The sequence below is a fragment of the Sarcophilus harrisii genome, chromosome 2 (genome assembly GCF_902635505.1).
Source record: "Sarcophilus harrisii chromosome 2, mSarHar1.11, whole genome shotgun sequence".
NCBI classification, from domain to species: domain Eukaryota; kingdom Metazoa; phylum Chordata; class Mammalia; order Dasyuromorphia; family Dasyuridae; genus Sarcophilus; species Sarcophilus harrisii.
The window spans coordinates 371,476,040-371,493,765 of NC_045427.1; the positions used below are offsets into that span (position 1 = coordinate 371,476,040).

Sequence of the window (17,726 nt, forward strand, 5' to 3'; positions counted from 1 at the left end):
ATTTTTCCATATTACAAATATCCTGGATTTTTTCCCTTGAGAATTATCTGTTCATATCCTTAGATCATTTAACTGTTCTAATGAATGGCTAACATTGTTGATTTATCAAACTGATTTCTTAGGGGAAAAATTTTGTTAATTGTCTATCCGTATTAGAGCTCAGATTATTTGATTTAAAAAAAAAAAAAACAAAAAACTTTAACAAATTAAATGTCCCCTTTCCTTAATTAGTAGAAGTTCCTGACTTTTCTTTTGTTTCAGATTATTTGGAAAGCCTTTGTATTCTTCCATGTCTTGAGTTAATTCTTCAATATTCCCTATCCCATATTTTTACATAGATTACTCTTCTCTCCGTCCTGAATTCTGTGAAAACATTTTTAAATTTGATATTTGATTTTTATAAAAGCCTTTTTAATTTTTCAATTCCAAATTCTCTTTCTCAAAACATCTTTATAGACATTTGATATCTCAGATGCATCATGTCCAAAATGGAACCCTTTTCTCTTTAAGAGAAGAAGAAAACTCTTCTCAGTTTTACTTATTTTTGAGAAAACCAGAATCATCTTCAAAAGTTTGGCTCTGCTTTAAAAAAAAAAATAGAAGAAGGATAAAACAAATAGGTCAGAATATAGATCACAAAAATCTTTCTGAAGGAATCGTATAGAAATCTGTAATCCAGTTTCTTACTTAGTTTCCTATTTTCAGTCCTGTGTTTATTCTATTCTATGATTTGACATTCTAGTTAGGACTGCTCACTCTACATTGGTAAAGATTATTCCCTACCCCTGGATTGTTCCTCTTCCTTCCTGAAGACCTTGAAGCCTCCAAGTGGCCTCTGTGCTCTGTCTCTTTTCTCTCTTTTTCTGTCCCTTGGATATTCACCCTTAGAATTCTCATCAACTGGCAGCACTCTCGATGAAGGCTACTGTTTTTTGTGTCTTCAGTGCATAAGGCAGGGCTTTAGGCATGGAGGAGCCTTCATAGATGTTTGTTGGGTTGGTTTGACTGACACAGGAAGTACAGGCAGACGGCGAGAGGCAGGCCGGGTAATGCCCTGGGTTTAAAGCAATAGGGGAAGCTATTCCCTTGGCCCACCAAGCCCAAGCTCATCACTGTGGGGGCCAGCTGCCTAAGACAGGCCCAGCTAGTCTAAAGTCTCTGTGCCCAACAACGTTTTAGGAGCAGGCTCATACACAACCACTGCATTTCTCATCTGGGCTCTTTGCTTCCTCTGGCGTGCCTGCAGACATTGCCAGCTATTTGACATTGCCAGCCACTTACAGAAGAGTGAACTAAGGCCCATTGTCACACAGAGAGCAAGTTGTAGGTTGGGTTCAAAATTTTCAGTGACAATAGTACTTTTATAAGGGAAGGGAAATCATTTAGGTTTCTAAGCAGAGAAAAATACTTATAACTTGACTTTGTAACTTAAGTGTATTTTTGCTGTCCCAATTGTTTGATTACTTTATATTTTTAGAAGGTGCCTTCAAAGATTTCTCTGCTTTTTTTCTCATCAGAGAATCACATTTTAGAAGATGTAAACAAGTGTGTAATTGCTCTCCAAGAAAAAGATGTTGATGGTCTAGACCGCACTGCTGGTGCCATCCGGGGTCGAGCAGCCAGAGTTATTCATGTTGTCACTTCAGAGATGGATAACTATGAACCTGGAGTCTACACTGAAAAGGTTCTTGAGGCTACCAGATTGCTTTCTAATACAGGTGAGTATGGCGAATGTCTTTTTTCACTCTTGAGGATCCAGTTAACCAGAATGTAGGGACCATTACAAAATTATTTTACCAGTTCATTGAAGAAGAAAGCTTAATCTATATGGAAATAATTGCATTTTAAATTTTCTCTGGTAAATATCATTTGCTTTTAAGGAATTCAGCCTGTTGGCCATAAATATTACAAGAAGTTTGACCATATATCACTTTTTAAAAATAAGCATTCAGCAAGAATGGCAAGGAATGGGGAGTTGATTTTGTTATAAAGTCTAGTTGACGAGGTTATAACATTAATTTGGTCATGTGACCCCACAGTATTGTTATTTTATTTTATTTCAGTTATGCCACGTTTTACTGAGCAAGTAGAGGCTGCTGTGGAAGCTCTCAGTTCTGATCCCGCCCAACCAATGGATGAAAATGAATTTATTGATGCCTCACGATTGGTCTATGATGGCATTAGAGACATCAGAAAAGCTGTGTTGATGATAAGGGTGAGGAGCTGTATTTGCAATAGTTTAACTGTGCGTGGTTATTTGTCAGTTTCATTAATGCAGCATTCTGGGGCTGAGCTGACTCAGTTACAATATATCAAAGTCATGATTTTAAAAGCTGTTAAAACCAGATATTTAATTATGTTGTCAAAAATGACTCTTAAATGCAACCTAAAGCCAAAACTTTGTCAAAGCAGGGTAAGTCCAAATAGTATTGATATGACGATTTAATGTAGAACAAATATTCAATTCAAGACTAAAAATTTTTAGTTCTTACATGGCTTAAAAATTAAATCTTTTAAATGAATTTCAATTTACTTTACCAAAATAAGTAGTTCTTTTAAAACAGATGTTTAGCAGTTCTTTTGGTATAGGGGATGAAACACTGTGCTTGGAGTCAAGAAGACCTGGTAATCCTTACTAAGATACTGACTGTGTGACCTTGAGTAAATCCCTCTCCCCACTCCTCACCATGTGCTCCATTAGATTTTTTTCCCACCCTGAGGCAATTGGGGTTAAGTGCCGTGCCCAGGATCACAGAAGTGTTATGTATCTGAATCTAGATTGGAACTCAGGTCCTCCTGACTTCAGGACTGGTGCTCTGTCCACTGCACCATCTAACTGCCCTCCATTAGATTTTTTCATTTATTTCCTGATGTAAGGGGACAGAAGAGTTGTTTTCAAGGTTAAACAAAGTGCAAATATTTATACCACACAGGTCAGGAAAACAGAAAATTAGAGAAGGCAAATTACTGATCAACAAATGGAAAATAAGTATTTGTCCAGCACATGTTAATATTTAAAATTAGTGTATTTTACTTTATTTAAAATCTATTCAAAGTAAAGTCTGGTTATGAGTACAACTTTAAAACTTTGGTTTCTTGAATATCTTCATTCTTCAAGACTTAGATTATGTAGCTGAAAAAGATATTGATCTGAAATCATAAAGATCTGAATTCAAATCCAACTGCAGACATATATTAGCTGTGTAATCCTGGGCAAGTCACTTAATCCCATTTGCCTCTTTCCCCCAAATCCTATATTTACAGGATGGTTCTTTCTATTCAGGCAGAGGAAAACGAATTCAGCGAAAATCCCAAGACACTTTTCTCTTTTCATAAGGTCTCAGAGAAAACTTTATAGATTGCCTATTGTCTAAGCTCACATGGGCTTCTAAATGGCTGTCATGGATGAGTGGAACAAAAGAGGGTCCTTGCCTGGTTGTTTGGGCTCATATCTGTCATTGGTGAAAAGTACTGTTCCTGGGGTTTCCCGTAAACATCAGGTCTTTTTGTGGTTATGGAACTTGAGAAATGTCAGCAAAAATGAAAACTTGAAAAATACCTTCAGCAGATTGCTAAGCCTCCTTAAGTTCAGAATAGGGAGGCTGAAGAGCCCTGCTCACTGTAGGGAAAGATGGTGGCATCAGGCCAGTTACATTTGCCCTTTGTGGAGGTGATCAAGAGCTGGCTACAAAATCCCCTTCCCTCGTTAGTGACTCCTTATCACGATATGCCTTAGTGCCAGTTTTTGTTATCTATAAATATTTGGGGGTACCAGGCTTTTTACTACTTGGTTATGAGAAATTCTCCATTACAAGTGAGGCAATGTGACTGCACAGAGTTTGCCTGCAAGGTGCTGATCTACACTAGTGGGAATTTTCTCACATGGAAATCCTTATATTCATGAACCCATAGATATCGATCCTGCATAATCATCAACAAACGTCTGTTTGCAGAAACTACTAGATCCTATGAATGTTAATTCCCCTTTGCATTTAATTGAATGTTACCAGTAATTCCTTTATTTGCTGCCATTGTCACTCTGAGAATGAGGCAGGATTTTTATTAATTTTTCTCTTAGTAGAAAAGGTGTAATGCTATTTAAGAAGCCTCCATTTTCAGTACAGTAATTATTCCATCCACAATAGTTTTCACTTTTTGTCTTCATTTGGAGGTTTCTGGGAAATCTATTGAGTCCTGCACACATATACACGAAGAATAACCAGCCTTAACTTGGCAGTGAACATTTAAATACTTAAGGCTTAACCAAACTTGTGTTTTCTCTACTTTACCAGGGTCAAAAAACATAACTTCCCCAAAACTGGGCCTGAAGAAACTTGGGCAGCAGAGGGATCAGTTGGTCACTTTGGATCAGTTTTCATCCTTATAGAAAAAGCTACAGCAAACTAGAGATCATTGTAATTTGTACCTCTGGTATTAGTTAACTAGACTCATATATAGAAATAGTACATGTAAGAAAATATTTTATTGTGCATGTTCAGTTACCTAGAGCCATTAAACACTAGATAGAACCCAAAGTCAGGTTGTGTGGGTTTATACATTTTGCACAAAAACTGAGCCATTGAGCTACAAGTGAGTGGTTCTCACACAAATGCCTCGGTCCTTGACCCTTTGAAGGCTTTTGTTCTCAGTTATGATCTGAACAACAAATTGATGCCCTGTGAAAGTGTAGGATATACTTTTGGTGTCCCTGGGGCTGAAACCTACCAGTTGTTCTTTAGTGTGATCTTATAAATGCTGAGCTTGTTGGTATGGTCCTTCTTACATGCACTTAGTGAATGTGGCACAGTCTGTGCCTGAAGTTGTCTGTCAGTGAGGATTCTGAGCAGTCGGGTATGGGGCACAGGGTGCTGCTACAAGAATTTGTGCTAAGAATGCTTGCCATCCTCTGTTTCCCCTAATCTGACTTTCTGGCTGAAAGGTGTGTGGTTTATTTATCACATGAAAGCAGCTAACTTTGACTCATCTGAAATGTTAACAAGACTTATACTGAGGTGGCTGTTTTTGGTTTTAGACTCCTGAAGAGTTGGATGATTCTGACTTTGAGACAGAAGACTTTGATGTTAGAAGTAGAACAAGCATCCAAACTGAAGATGATCAGCTCATTGCTGGCCAAAGTGCACGGGTGAGGATATGGTTTCGTTAGAAAAAATTGATATTTCATTTTAACATTTTAACCCCCTCTGAACTTTATGGTCTCATGTGTACGCATGCGTATACATACATACATACACACACACACACACACACACACACACACACACACAAATACAAATCCCTACTCTTTCCTGCAGAAGATACACTCTCAGTGCTTTGACTAACATTTTATTAACATTTTATCCTTTCATGCAGTAAAAATGAAGTGGAGAATGAAGGCACAAATAAAACTGCTGTATTGAGGCTGAGTAGGCTGCAGTTTTCCAAAATGTCTAGTAACATTTAGTTCAGATAAAATCTAAGGAAGGAAAGCCTACCTCTTTAGAACAGGGTTATGGCCCTTTCCCAGTGGAAATGAAACAAAGATAATGCATTTTCCTGAACCAAAGATTCCATTAAGCCAAGAAAATGACAGTGGCTTTCATCCAAAATCAACCCCTTCCCTTTGCAGGCTGTATTGTTTGGGCCTCAAATGTTAATATAGATGGGAAATAATTAATTACTGACTGCTGAAATATTAACAATGTTACAAATAGCTGATGCTGTTTCCTTTATTTGAAGTGTTACATCTTCAATCACTACCATTTTGTGTTCTTGGGAGGACACCATGGAAAACTACTAGAGTAGATTTTTTTTTTCTTCTAAAAAAAAAAAAATCACTTGAACAGTGATTTCCTATTAAACAAATTCTGAAATTTAACTTTAGAAACTATACGTAGAGGAAACTATTTCAGGATTCTTTGGTCTGTGGCATTTCTCTTGCACTCAGGATAAGGATTTTGCCTACCTTGAATTGTCAGAGACCTGTGACCTCCTTTTCCCTCCTGGTTTTGGGTGGCTGGCTGTTGCCTCATGCCACAGATTGTCACTGGAAGTGCTTCTGTGTTCAAGTAAAACTAAATGGAAGTTTGATGAAACTTAAATGCAGGGTGACATAGTGGAAATTTATATTCCTCAGTGGATTTCTCTTTCCTCCTTCAAAGACACACTTTTAAACCACTTCTGAATTACCTTGAAAAAAAATAAGATGTAAAGCATTATGCTGAAGTGAAAAAGTCCATTTTTACCATTCTAAGGCAAACTATTTTATGAAGTAACTCCTTTTGTAGAAAGTGGAGTTTGAGACTTGAAAGATTAAAATTGAGTGAGTTTTGTTACAGAAAAAGAAACATAACATAGCTGCATGAGTCTTCTGCTGATCTCAGTTTCCCTTTAAGAACTTGTTCTTGCAGATTGGTAGGTAGTTCAGGATGTTATAAACTTCAATTCAAGATGAAAAGAAAACCCTTCAGGCAAAATGAAGCTTATTATGTTATTATCCTATCTATATGTCATAGATTGCTTGTTGGAAATATTCTTGGAAAAACCAATAGAAATGCTGGATAATGTATTTAGAGAACTCTATATTCTCTTTTTATGAAAATTTTCTGTTCACTTTATTTCAGGCTATCATGGCCCAGCTTCCCCAAGAACAGAAGGCTAAAATTGCTGAGCAGGTGGCCAGCTTTCAAGAAGAAAAGAGCAAACTGGATGCTGAAGTATCCAAATGGGATGATAGTGGCAATGACATTATTGTCCTGGCCAAACAGATGTGCATGATCATGATGGAGATGACAGATTTCACCAGGTGAATCCTAGGGGAACATTTTGTAAGGCAACATTGGCTATATTTTAGCAATTGGGGTGGGGGAGGAAAGGGAGATGACTGAGGGGTCCTGAGTGCTTCCTGTTCTATTCTTGAGATTTTTCTAGTAGCATATTAAGGGAATACCTGCTTGTATAGGACTTCATCCTCTGAAGGGTGTTAATACTACCCTAGTTGCTGGTTTTTGTCCTAATGGTTATGATTAGATTTCCCTAGTGGGGGCCCAGCAACGAAGGCATAGTGCTTGACCCCCTCTGCCCAAAGAGGCCACTCTCAAAGGCACAGGTACCAGCCTTTCCCTGCTTATTCATAGGGTCTAGAATTCCTAGTTTTGATTATGTTTTATAATAATTATTTTTTTTTAACAGAGGTAAAGGACCGCTTAAAAATACATCAGATGTAATTAGTGCAGCTAAGAAAATTGCTGAGGCAGGATCAAGGATGGATAAGTTGGGAAGAACCATTGCAGACCATGTAAGTATCAGGGCTATATATGATATGAAAAATGGCCGCAATTCTTGTTTCTTAGTTGTTAATCATAATCACTCATAAAGAATATATGACATCATGGAGAGAGCCAAAGAACAAAGTTTGAACATAAAAAAATAACACTATGTCCTCCTTGAGCATTCAGCATTGTAGAGGATAATACAAGATCATTTAGCATTTGGGACATAGCAGCTTTGGAGTTAAAGAACACAGCCAGAGGTACAGAATGCTGCTGGTTTTAAAAAGAAAAGAAAAAAAAAAAACCCAGATTCTTCAGGAATTCAGTCACACTATTTTATCTAGTCTGAACAACCAGCATTTGCTTTTAGCAGAATTAACATAATATAGAAACTTTTTTAAAGCAATTTTCATGAATGTTAATTTTCTCATTTGGATTTCATCATCTGACTGGCTTTTATGTCCCCTTAATTTTCTTTTTTTCCCCCATATCACATTATGGGTGTAATTAGGTAAACTTGTGCTATCATGAAGCTTGTTCCAAACACATCCCAGTCGCCTGCTTTTCCTCCCTTGTGCCACAAGTCCATCTCTGATCCACCTTTTTAGTGAGCTGGTCCGAGTGGCAGCCGTGATAGGTGATAGTACACAGTGCTTTACAAGAGAGCCGTTACCTGCCCTTAGGTCACTCATGTGGTCTTCCCTTTCAGTGCCCGGATTCGGCCTGCAAACAGGACCTGCTGGCCTACCTGCAGCGTATCGCCCTGTACTGCCACCAGCTCAACATCTGCAGCAAAGTCAAAGCCGAGGTGCAGAACCTGGGCGGGGAGCTGGTCGTCTCTGGGGTGAGTTTTCCTGAATGCCAATAAACGTGCTCAGGTCAGAACAAACTATTTCCTATTAGAAAACACAGCCACGGTTTGGATTTCTGACCTAGGTCCTCGGGGAAAAATAAAAAAGGTAAGGAGATGAGAAGTTTAACATATATTATGTGGTGGTTCTAAGCTGTGCTGCTGAAACTAGCTGAGTGCACGGGCCAAGCCCATTATCATTAATTGGGGGGAAATAAGTTTATCCTGTCTGTTTGTTTTTTTTGCTGAGGCAATTGGGGGTAAATAACTTGCCCAGGGTCTCACAGCTAGGAAGTGTTAAGTGTCTGCGGCCAGAGTTGAACTCGGGTCCTCCTAACTTCAGGGCTGGTGCTCTATCCACTGTGACACCTAGCTACCCCGAAATAAGTTTTATATTTGAGTTTTCCATATTAGCCATAAAGAAGTGAAAGAAAGTCATGTAAAATGGGATACATGGGCTAGCAGCTTAGAGAACTTTTCCTTTTCCCTTAGAGAACTATGTATGTAATTATAGATCTTAAATGGAACCTTAGAAACAATCAACCCTACTTCCAGTAGGAGCTGCAATTTTCAGAATGTGGGCCTTTGGTCCCTAGCCCGAGGGCACCATGACTTGTGCTTCATAGGATGACGTGCCCATAATCTGCCATTTACATTTATCACTACCATCAGGGTAGAATTTGGAAAATCTGAGATTCCTAAAAGGAGTTATGGCATGACAAATGCATCATAGTCATTGTAGCTTTTCAGAAATTCAGGTGAGCTGGGTGGCTACAGACCTTGTCAAGTCAAACATTAGCAGTCTAGGATGAACCTCACAGGCCTGGTGCATGATTCATCCAAATCAGTTCTGGCATTGCTGAAGAGGGGTGAGCCATTATTTACAGAAAAACAGAAAAAAAAATCTTTACTTCTAAGTGCAAACTTACTAGGTTATAATGGACATGATTAATGTTGGTTCTTAATAGTAATACTGTTGAAAACTGCTGTCCTCTTCGAGAGATTTCTCCTAGAGGGAATTCCTCCTAACCTGACTTCATGAGAACATTTCTGAAATGTCCACTGGGTTGTCTCATCCCCACTGACTGCTTGACTACACAGGAATTATCTCATTCATCCAGGATCTCTAATAGTCTTAGCCAAAATTACATGAGCTCCTGAGGCCTTGCTCACAGTTTCTCTCTCATTGGAACGAGATAGAATTGCACCAAGGCCTAGAACCACCCGTGCTTTCCTTCCTTACTTCTGGTCATAGACACAGAAGAATGTTTGGGGATATTTTTTGCTTATGTTTCCAATGGAAAGAAATAACTATATTTTATTTATGAGTCTGGGAAAGTTAGGATATAGTTTTTTCCTTTCTATATTCATGTGCCCAATGATATTTTAACCAAGAAGCACTATATTAGTGGTATTGATTCTGTTGTTCCTATGACTACATAACCCACCATGAAGCAAAAGAGCTTTGCTTGCTATCTTTCCCCATTGCAATAATCTCTTCCTTCCTGCCTCTGCTTGCATCTACACTTACAGGACAAAATCTTAACTCCTTACCTGCACAGAGATCTCCCCTTCCCACTGCACCCACTTGTCTTATCTTCCTCTGGGGCCCAGAGCTTCTTCACTTTGGGTCTTGGATTCCCTTGGAAAATCTTGTAAAGTGTATACACTCCTCAGAAGAGTGTTCTAAAAGGGACAGGAGTACAAAAGAAACCAATTATATTGGAACGTGGTCATCCAGGTTTTAAAAAACAAGCCCAGAAATCCCAAGATGTCCTTTCACCACCAAACCAAACCACACCCTTACGTGTGTCTTACACATTGAGTAGATGGGTCTCTGGACAGAGATTTTGGGGGGGAGGGAGGGAGTCTTCAATTTGATCCAAGTGCTTCACCCCCTTCCATCCCTCAGTCTCTAAGCACCTTGTTCTGTTCTGTGACCACAGGTGGACAGTGCAATGTCCCTGATCCAAGCAGCCAAGAACCTGATGAATGCTGTGGTACAGACGGTGAAGGCTTCCTACGTGGCCTCCACCAAGTACCAGAAGTCCCAGGGGATGGCTTCTCTTAACCTTCCCGCTGTGTCCTGGAAGATGAAGGCCCCAGAAAAGAAGCCCTTGGTGAAGAGAGAAAAGCAGGATGAAACCCAGACGAAAATCAAGCGGGCGTCTCAGAAGAAGCATGTGAATCCTGTGCAAGCCCTCAGTGAGTTCAAGGCCATGGACAGTATCTAGAGGAGCCTCAGCTGCTCACACCCCATCACTGTCTCCTCCAAACTAATGACTTCAGATGGCTTCTGCAAATCATAGACATTTCCTGTTCATTCAAATGTATTTACTTAATATAATGTTGATATTAGATGCTGTGGAAATAGATTTTCTTTTTAAACCTGACCATGTGATGCCAGTATGAGAAAGCTTGTATTTCAGTGGAGGATGCTTTTAGATTCCAGAAGCATTATTTCTGGTAGCATTTTTTAAAAAAAAGTAAGCTTGAAAAAACCATAACCAAAGAGATTGCTACCATGATGTGTCTATCTCCATGACTGAAGGTTTGCATTGTGATTGAGGTTTGTGTTCTCATCAGTGAACAAAAAGGTGGGAACTGTTATTTTTACTATTCAAGTGGGGAATTGGTAAGAAAATATACCCTATTATACAACTTTCTAACTCAAAGCTTTTATATTTTTAGAAGAGAGCACTTGGGTATATTTTACTGTAGAGAAGGCTGTCTTCAAAAAAACTAGTTTGGACATACATAGACTTATTAAACTAAAAGGTGAAACTACAGCACGTAGGCCTGCCAACTCAGGAGTGTTTACCGAGGTTGGCAATAGCCTCTGTGTAAGGGATCTTATCTCATGTATGTCTGCAAAATGACAATCTATAAGAAATTCAGTAAAATATGCATCATGAAGAAAACTGATTACTCTCTTTAGGACACAGGATGAGAATTTTTAATGCTTGGTTACAAATTACTAATGTACTTTGCTGCAGGACATTAATAAAATTGCTCTTTCCAGCCAGTGTGTTGTGGTGCTGTAATAGTAACATCGTTTTTGCTTTCTCTCAGTATTCAAATGCAAATTTGTCATTGTACTCATCTCTAATAATTGCAGTGTTTCCTGCCTTGGGCTTATAAAAGAAGCTTTGCAAAATAGTGTTTATTCAGGCAATAATTTCAACTTTACATTATTTGTGATTACTATAGCTATTACTATAGCTACAAGGTATATAATCTTACTGTCTTATTTAAATTTTATGAATTTGAATATTTTTTACACCAACTTTTCCCAATAAAGTGCATGATGAAATCTAGCCAAGTGGGCCAAAGTTTCTCTTCCGCTTCCTCACTCAAACCGTTTTCGTCAAGTGCAGTTACATGAAGTAACCTACCTGTCTTAATCCATCCTCCACCTCATGTCAGACTCTGTATTTTTTCCCTTTTCTTAACTCCTAGTCTCTCAGGAAAAACTATATTCTCCTACCTTGCCTCCTTAGGGTGAGTGATCCTTCCATGTGGGAATGAGATGAGATTTGATAGTCAACTTACACATAAAAAATTTTTGTATAACTTTTTAAAAGAAATATCAAGAGTTTACCAACCAAGATTACTAACAAAATTATGTCCTTGTTTTGTACATTAACCCCTTCCCCACAATTCATATACTCAACTAAAACTAGTTAAATCTTGACAGTGTGGCTGGTGACTGATTTTCTAGTCCATGCAGGCTTATAGTTCATAATCCAAGAAGGCTTGGATTAAAATCTAAAAAAAAGGACTCTGAAAGAGTCCTATGAGGGTTCCCTGCTAAGAAAATGTATTTTGTATCTTATCCTATAGGGCTTTTAGCAGTCCATCCCTGCCCTCAAGGAACTCTCAATCTAGTGCCTGATATATGGTATGTGTGTGTACATACATTAGAATTTGAGATGCACAAATTTAGAATTATCACTCCGTGTTCATATGAATTATTTGTGCTTGACTGATGTAGTGGAGCATTCCAAGCTGGTATTAATCTGACCTTGACCCCAATAGTCATTTTTGGTCCCCTTCAAGAGTAAAGGGGAACAACCAACTTAGATAAAATGAGTTGTCATTACAGAATTATAAATATTATGCCTCAGCTAGATTTGGTCACTTGATGGAAGAAGGAACAAAAAAAGAGAGGTGATTTTGAAACCATAGAACCCAAGTTCAAATCACCGGCTCTTTCTGTTTATGACAATAAATCTATTTGTGGGTGTTCCACCAACCCCCTTTTCACAGCTGTAAAAATGAGCTGATTTGCAATAGATGAGAATTGTGTTGTGAGTAGCTCTCTATAGAGGGCTAAACAACAACAAAAAAAACCATTTATACAACCAACACATTATTAAGGAGTAATGATTTATTTTATAAAAGGATCCACAATAGGATTTTTAAAGAAAAAAGCCATCTCTCTTGTACATTTAAAAAGACTCAATTTACAACATCTGTTGCAGAAAGTAGAGCATCCATTGTAGCGTGTAAGGCACTTCCTTTCTTCATCTCTAATTGGGAATGGGCAGCAAGACAATCTGCAGGGAGAGCTTCTGCCTCTAGTTTCAAAGTTTTCCAGTAGCCCTTCAGTGAACCCTCCAACCAGGTATCTAAAGTGTTCATTTTCCTTTCTCATTGGAGGATATTAGATAAAATAAATGAAGAACTTTAAATAAGAGAAAAACACAGAGGACTCCCCAAACAGAATTTAAAAATATTTAGCTGCCAAGGTCCTGGATGATCCATTGTTCCTAGGTCTGGAAATTCTTGCCCATTAAGTTGCACCTTGCCTCTGGGAAATAAATCATTTTTCCCTCAGGGAGGTCTCAAGCTCCCATGTCATCCCTTCATTTCTCAAGCACAGCAGCCTGACCCCAAATTTAATCCACCAGAATTTCTTCTCATAACACATCATTGCTGTATTCTCTGTTCACATGGTGGAATCACCTTTGACTTTTTTTCTTCTATCTCCATTGTCAGTCTGCAGATCTTACCATTTCCTCCTTTAAAAACTAATTTTTTTTTTTTTTTAAACCCATCTTCATTTTCTCTGCCTTGCCTTAGTTCTGGATTATTGCTATGGCCTAATGGCCGAATCTCTTTCCTTGTGAAATGCAAAGAATCGAGGAATATTTCCAACACCACTCATACCAGCTCCATTCACTCCCAGGTCTAGTCAGATCAAGTTTTAACTACTCTTTTAAAAACTTTGCTCAATATAGCCCCAAATCACCCTAAAAAAGCTAAGGAGTCCCCTATGGGAACCAATGTTCCAAACGGGCTGATCACACTTACCATGTTGTACCCACAAGTCATTTATTTATCCCTGACTCCTAGGCAAGAAGAGAGAGGAGATATTGCCTATTGGTGGGGGTTGTAATATCCATCATGTCTGCAGTGTAATCTGTTCTCTGAACCACTCGGAGGATATGGCCAGTAGGAAAAACTATTCTAATCTGTCTAGCTCTTGGGCCTCAGGCTGTAAGGAACAATAAAAGCCACCCCCAATTAACCTCATTCCCTCAATTGTCATTCAGGAAATTGAGCCCCCACAGTAGCAGTCTGTATGTACCTCAATCACTGCGTCCATGATCATCATACTCCATACATTACAGTGACTGATACGCTGAAAATAAAGACCTGTGGAGGAAAAGAAGCCAGGTCGGGAGCCCAGCCCACAACAGACAGACAGGCCTCCATTTGTTACCAGAATGACAGCTCTTTGGGGTCAGCGACCATGTTCTCTGATAGGAATGGGGACAGGAAGGCACTCGGGGAATGCTGCAATGGCTTAACTAACACAAGAGCAAGTTGAGAAGCATTTACTAATGGATGATCCTCAGATCTAGCCTGGACTGTACAGACCAGCAGCCACATCTCGGGGGTTGGGTATCTCTGGTAATGTCTCAGTCCAATCTCAATCAAATGTGAACATGTCCTAGCCCCACAGCCCCAAACTGCAAGAGCCTAAGGAGCCTCCAGGAGGGGAGGTGTGACAGGCCCCACGAAGCCCAGCATCCAGGTCCGGCCCTCTGCAGCGGGCCTCTTCCTAGGAAGGAAATACAGCAGACTAGGGAGAAATTGGGCCCTAGATGTAGCTGATCTTGGGACAGGACCTGTCCTTTATGACCTCAAAGATCAAAGGTCGGGGCATGGTGCCCAGGAAATGGCCCTGCCCCAACCTTGCCTGCTCTCTGCTCCTAACTTCCCTTCTGGGACCCTGGGAGGCTCTTCCAACTTTCATCTTTCTTCCTTTTAAGTCCTTATATAGCAACTCCGGCAGTAGGGTAGGTGGGTCTGGGCAAGATATACTTCTGTTGTGCTGGGGGCTGGGCCACGTCTGATCATTCTGCTACCCCTGATCTTCTCATGCCCTGGTTGGTAAGGATTAGAAAGGGCTGAGATCATGGGGACAGAAATACTGCAATGAGGGAGATCCTCACAGAGAAAGGGCCCTAAGCTCAGCCAGCTGCGATGAATTCCTATTTCTGCTCTGAGTAGGGTAAGTATGGAACCCACCCCAGGACCATAATTCTTCCCTCCCTACTCAGGGAAAGGTGGGGAGCCTAGAAAAGCCTATTCCAAGTACTTTTCAAGCCTTTCCCGATCCCAAAAATAAGCTGGAGCCTTGGGTCAAGCAGAGAGACCTGGATGTAAAGTAAAATCAAGTTACCTGAGCATAATCTATATCCCAAATCCCTTCCCAATGGGCCTCAAATTTAATCCCTGGACCCAAGGAGCCAGTCCTCATCAAGATTTAAGTTTTCTCATGTTTTCTTTGGAAAGGAAGGGAGGGAGCCAGCCTAGTCCGGCTGGTGCATTGGGAAAGGTAGAAAAACAAACATAGGAATCCAAATTGGGAAACCCTAAAGCCAGAGTTGCCATAGCAACGAGGATGCGCGCTCACAGCTGCCATGCACAGTCTCTCCTTATTAGGCATGGAGACCACACAAGAGCCCTGGACCTTCATTTCTCCCCAGCCTCAGATAGGACCTCTCTTATCTGGTCATCAAAGGTCCCAGGACTGCCTGAAAATCATCTGATGGATGGAAGAAATGACATCAGCTGAAGTCAGGAAGAAAGGTACGAGTTCTTATAAAGTCTATGATCCAGCTCTCCCCTCCAATCCCTTCCTTGATCAGAATACTCAAGACATCCCTCATTTGTGACATCATTGGTCTTCCGTAACAGAAGGACCACCACATCAAGCCAAACACTGGCCACAAAAACGCCAGCATGAAAGAAAGATGCGTCTGTCCCACATGATGACCCCTCTGCTTATCGCTGGGGCTCAGCTCTGTGGCTTCACAATTAAAGCTGTAAATGGAGCTATCATCCCTCTTCTGAATTCCTTGGAGACTCTCAGGAGGACCAAACATGATAGCAACAGCAGCTCATATTACTATGCCAAGTTATATACTAAATTTAAGATTTGCAAAACAGTCATCGACATTCACCATTCCTCAGAAAGAGTACAAACGTAATCCAAATCTTGCCCGTTGACCACATCCGAGCCATTTAACATCTAACTCTGGACTTTGGATCCTTAAAATCATATAATCTCTGAACTTCAATCTTCTCATCAGTAAAATGTGCTAATAATAGCAAGATCTATGTCTTACAGGGTTATTGTGAAAAAAGTTTCTTTGAAACCTTTTAAGTGCCACAGAAATAGTGCTGGTTTTTTACAGAACTGAAAAACAAGGGTTCAAAAGGGTTTGGATTCAGGTCATTGGGGGGAGTCCCTGTCTTCAATACTGGCCTCACTGACTGAATACCCGGTTATTTAACCTAGGGGATATTCACATTCTACATGTCCTGGAACTTTGGACAGTCTGAGGAAATAATATGATCTTCTCAAAATAATGTTTCTAAATGCACAAAATAATTACAAAGGAAATTGATTTTCTCAGAATGTTTTTTCCTTTCAATTTCACAGACAGCCTTAAAAATTTGTCCACAAATCCCTTAGGGGATCCCAACTTCTGAGCTCCTGGTTTACCCTGATTTAGCAACACTGTAAATAAGACCCCACTGGTTAATTTTTTCCTTCATTCATCCCAGCCCGGCCACTTGGCTCCTGAATAATTCTGTGAATTTCTATTCCATACACTTGGGTGCAGCTATTCCTCTACCATGGGACGATCCCCAGATCAGAACTCTCAAGAAGATTAAAAAGACAAATGACAAACTCTCAACGCCTCCATTTAATGGCCAAAACACAGGGTCAGCAGGACACTTCAGTGTCAGTGTGAGAAGGCTTCCTTCACTCCATTAGAGTTCCTTTGAGCCCAGGCCCGTCTCTGTCTGGTGCTGCCCCGAGGGTGGACCTCATCAAAGTTCCTGGATGAAGCCGTTGATGGTGCCCAGCATCTCCTGGAAGTAGCCATTCTCCTCCCCGTCCTGGAGCTCCAGGGCAGCCAGCTCCTGGTACTCGTCCCGTAAGCCCCGGAGCATGCTGCTGAGGAGGGTGTCTCGACGGTAGCGCTCCCGGCACGGGGCCAGCAGGGCGCCCAGCGTCCGCAGCACCTTCTCCCGCATGTCATGCTCCGGCAGCCCCAGCAGCCCGGCCACAATGCCGCACCAGCCCTGCTCCTGAAGGCCCGGCAGGAGCTCCACCTGGCGGTACTGCTGGACCTTCTCTTCTGGCGGGCCCTGGTCCTGCTCTGCGGTCTCTACCAACATCTGGGGGCAGAAAAGCACGGTCAGGGCAAAGGTTGGGGACAACATGGCCGGAGGGCAGGAAATGGGGAAAAAGTTAGGAGTCCGCTGGTAAACCAGAGGCCGTATTCTTAATCTGAACGCTATCACTTTTTAACTAGTATATGACCCCCGTCTTGTACAGAGATGTTGCCCCGCTGACTCCCTTCTGCCCTGGGTGATCTGTCCAAGAATGAAGACTGACACTGATGTCATTCCCTGGGCACGTGCCGCACAGAAGCCGAGCCGGGCAGTGAGCTCTCGCCTGGCCCAGGAGGGCTCTGCCCTCGGCCCAGGGGAGCTGGGGAGGGGGGAAGCTACAGAGCAGGGGAGGTGGAGGGGTGCCTTTTAGAACCCTGGGCGCAGATGGCACCTCCTGGGATAATGACTATGTACACACTTTATTAATTAGATTGGAACACCACATGTCTGTTTGCTGTTATGGAAGATTATAGTGTCTCCAGTTTCAGTTGAGAGCAATTCTACCAGGCAGGGAGAAGGGGCCAGGAAAAGTCAAGGGGAAGGACGAGGAAAGAGAAGCCTGGAGGTTCCAGCCTCACTGACCAGGGAAAGGGAGGTGGGGATGGAGTCTCTGAGGTGTAGGGATATTTTTTTGTCTCTCACTTGAGAACCACTTGAGGGCCTGACTTGAACAGAGAGTGTTAGGGAAGTGGGCCCTTCCTGAGAGAACCCTGAGAGAACTGTGCCCATTCTTCAGAGAGCTTGAGTTCCTGTAACCTCCCACCCAGAGGTTACTGATGGCAGTCTTGCCTAGTCCCAGGCCTTCAGAAATCTTGCCCAATCATGGGTCTGTAGAGATTTCTGGCCCCCGCTCTCCAAGCAGGGGTTCTCCTGTCCAACAGAGTACCCAGACACAGCCGCTCAGG

The 17,726-nt window shown here is 41.1% G+C and overlaps 2 protein-coding genes across 5 annotated transcripts in view; one reads left to right on the forward strand and one right to left on the reverse strand.

The window, feature by feature from the left end:
* The window catches only part of LOC100930828 (catenin alpha-1), a 40,514-nt gene extending 29,079 nt beyond the window's left edge, over positions 1–11,435 (forward strand). The window contains exons 5-11 of the mRNA XM_031953356.1: positions 1,518–1,718; positions 2,064–2,215; positions 5,033–5,143; positions 6,621–6,802; positions 7,189–7,294; positions 7,978–8,112; positions 10,065–11,435. Coding sequence (XP_031809216.1) covers positions 1,518–1,718; positions 2,064–2,215; positions 5,033–5,143; positions 6,621–6,802; positions 7,189–7,294; positions 7,978–8,112; positions 10,065–10,352 — 1,175 coding nt within the window. The 3' untranslated portion in view covers positions 10,353–11,435. The remainder of the gene's footprint in view (positions 1–1,517; positions 1,719–2,063; positions 2,216–5,032; positions 5,144–6,620; positions 6,803–7,188; positions 7,295–7,977; positions 8,113–10,064) is intronic.
* A 1,700-nt stretch (positions 11,436–13,135) lies between these two features.
* SIL1 (SIL1 nucleotide exchange factor) overlaps positions 13,136–17,726 on the reverse strand; it is a 328,425-nt gene continuing 323,834 nt past the window's right edge. For all 4 annotated transcript variants that reach the window (XM_031953358.1, XM_031953360.1, XM_031953359.1 and 1 more), the window contains one exon: positions 13,136–16,824. In XM_031953358.1, coding sequence (XP_031809218.1) covers positions 16,474–16,824 — 351 coding nt within the window. In that variant the 3' untranslated portion in view covers positions 13,136–16,473. The remainder of the gene's footprint in view (positions 16,825–17,726) is intronic.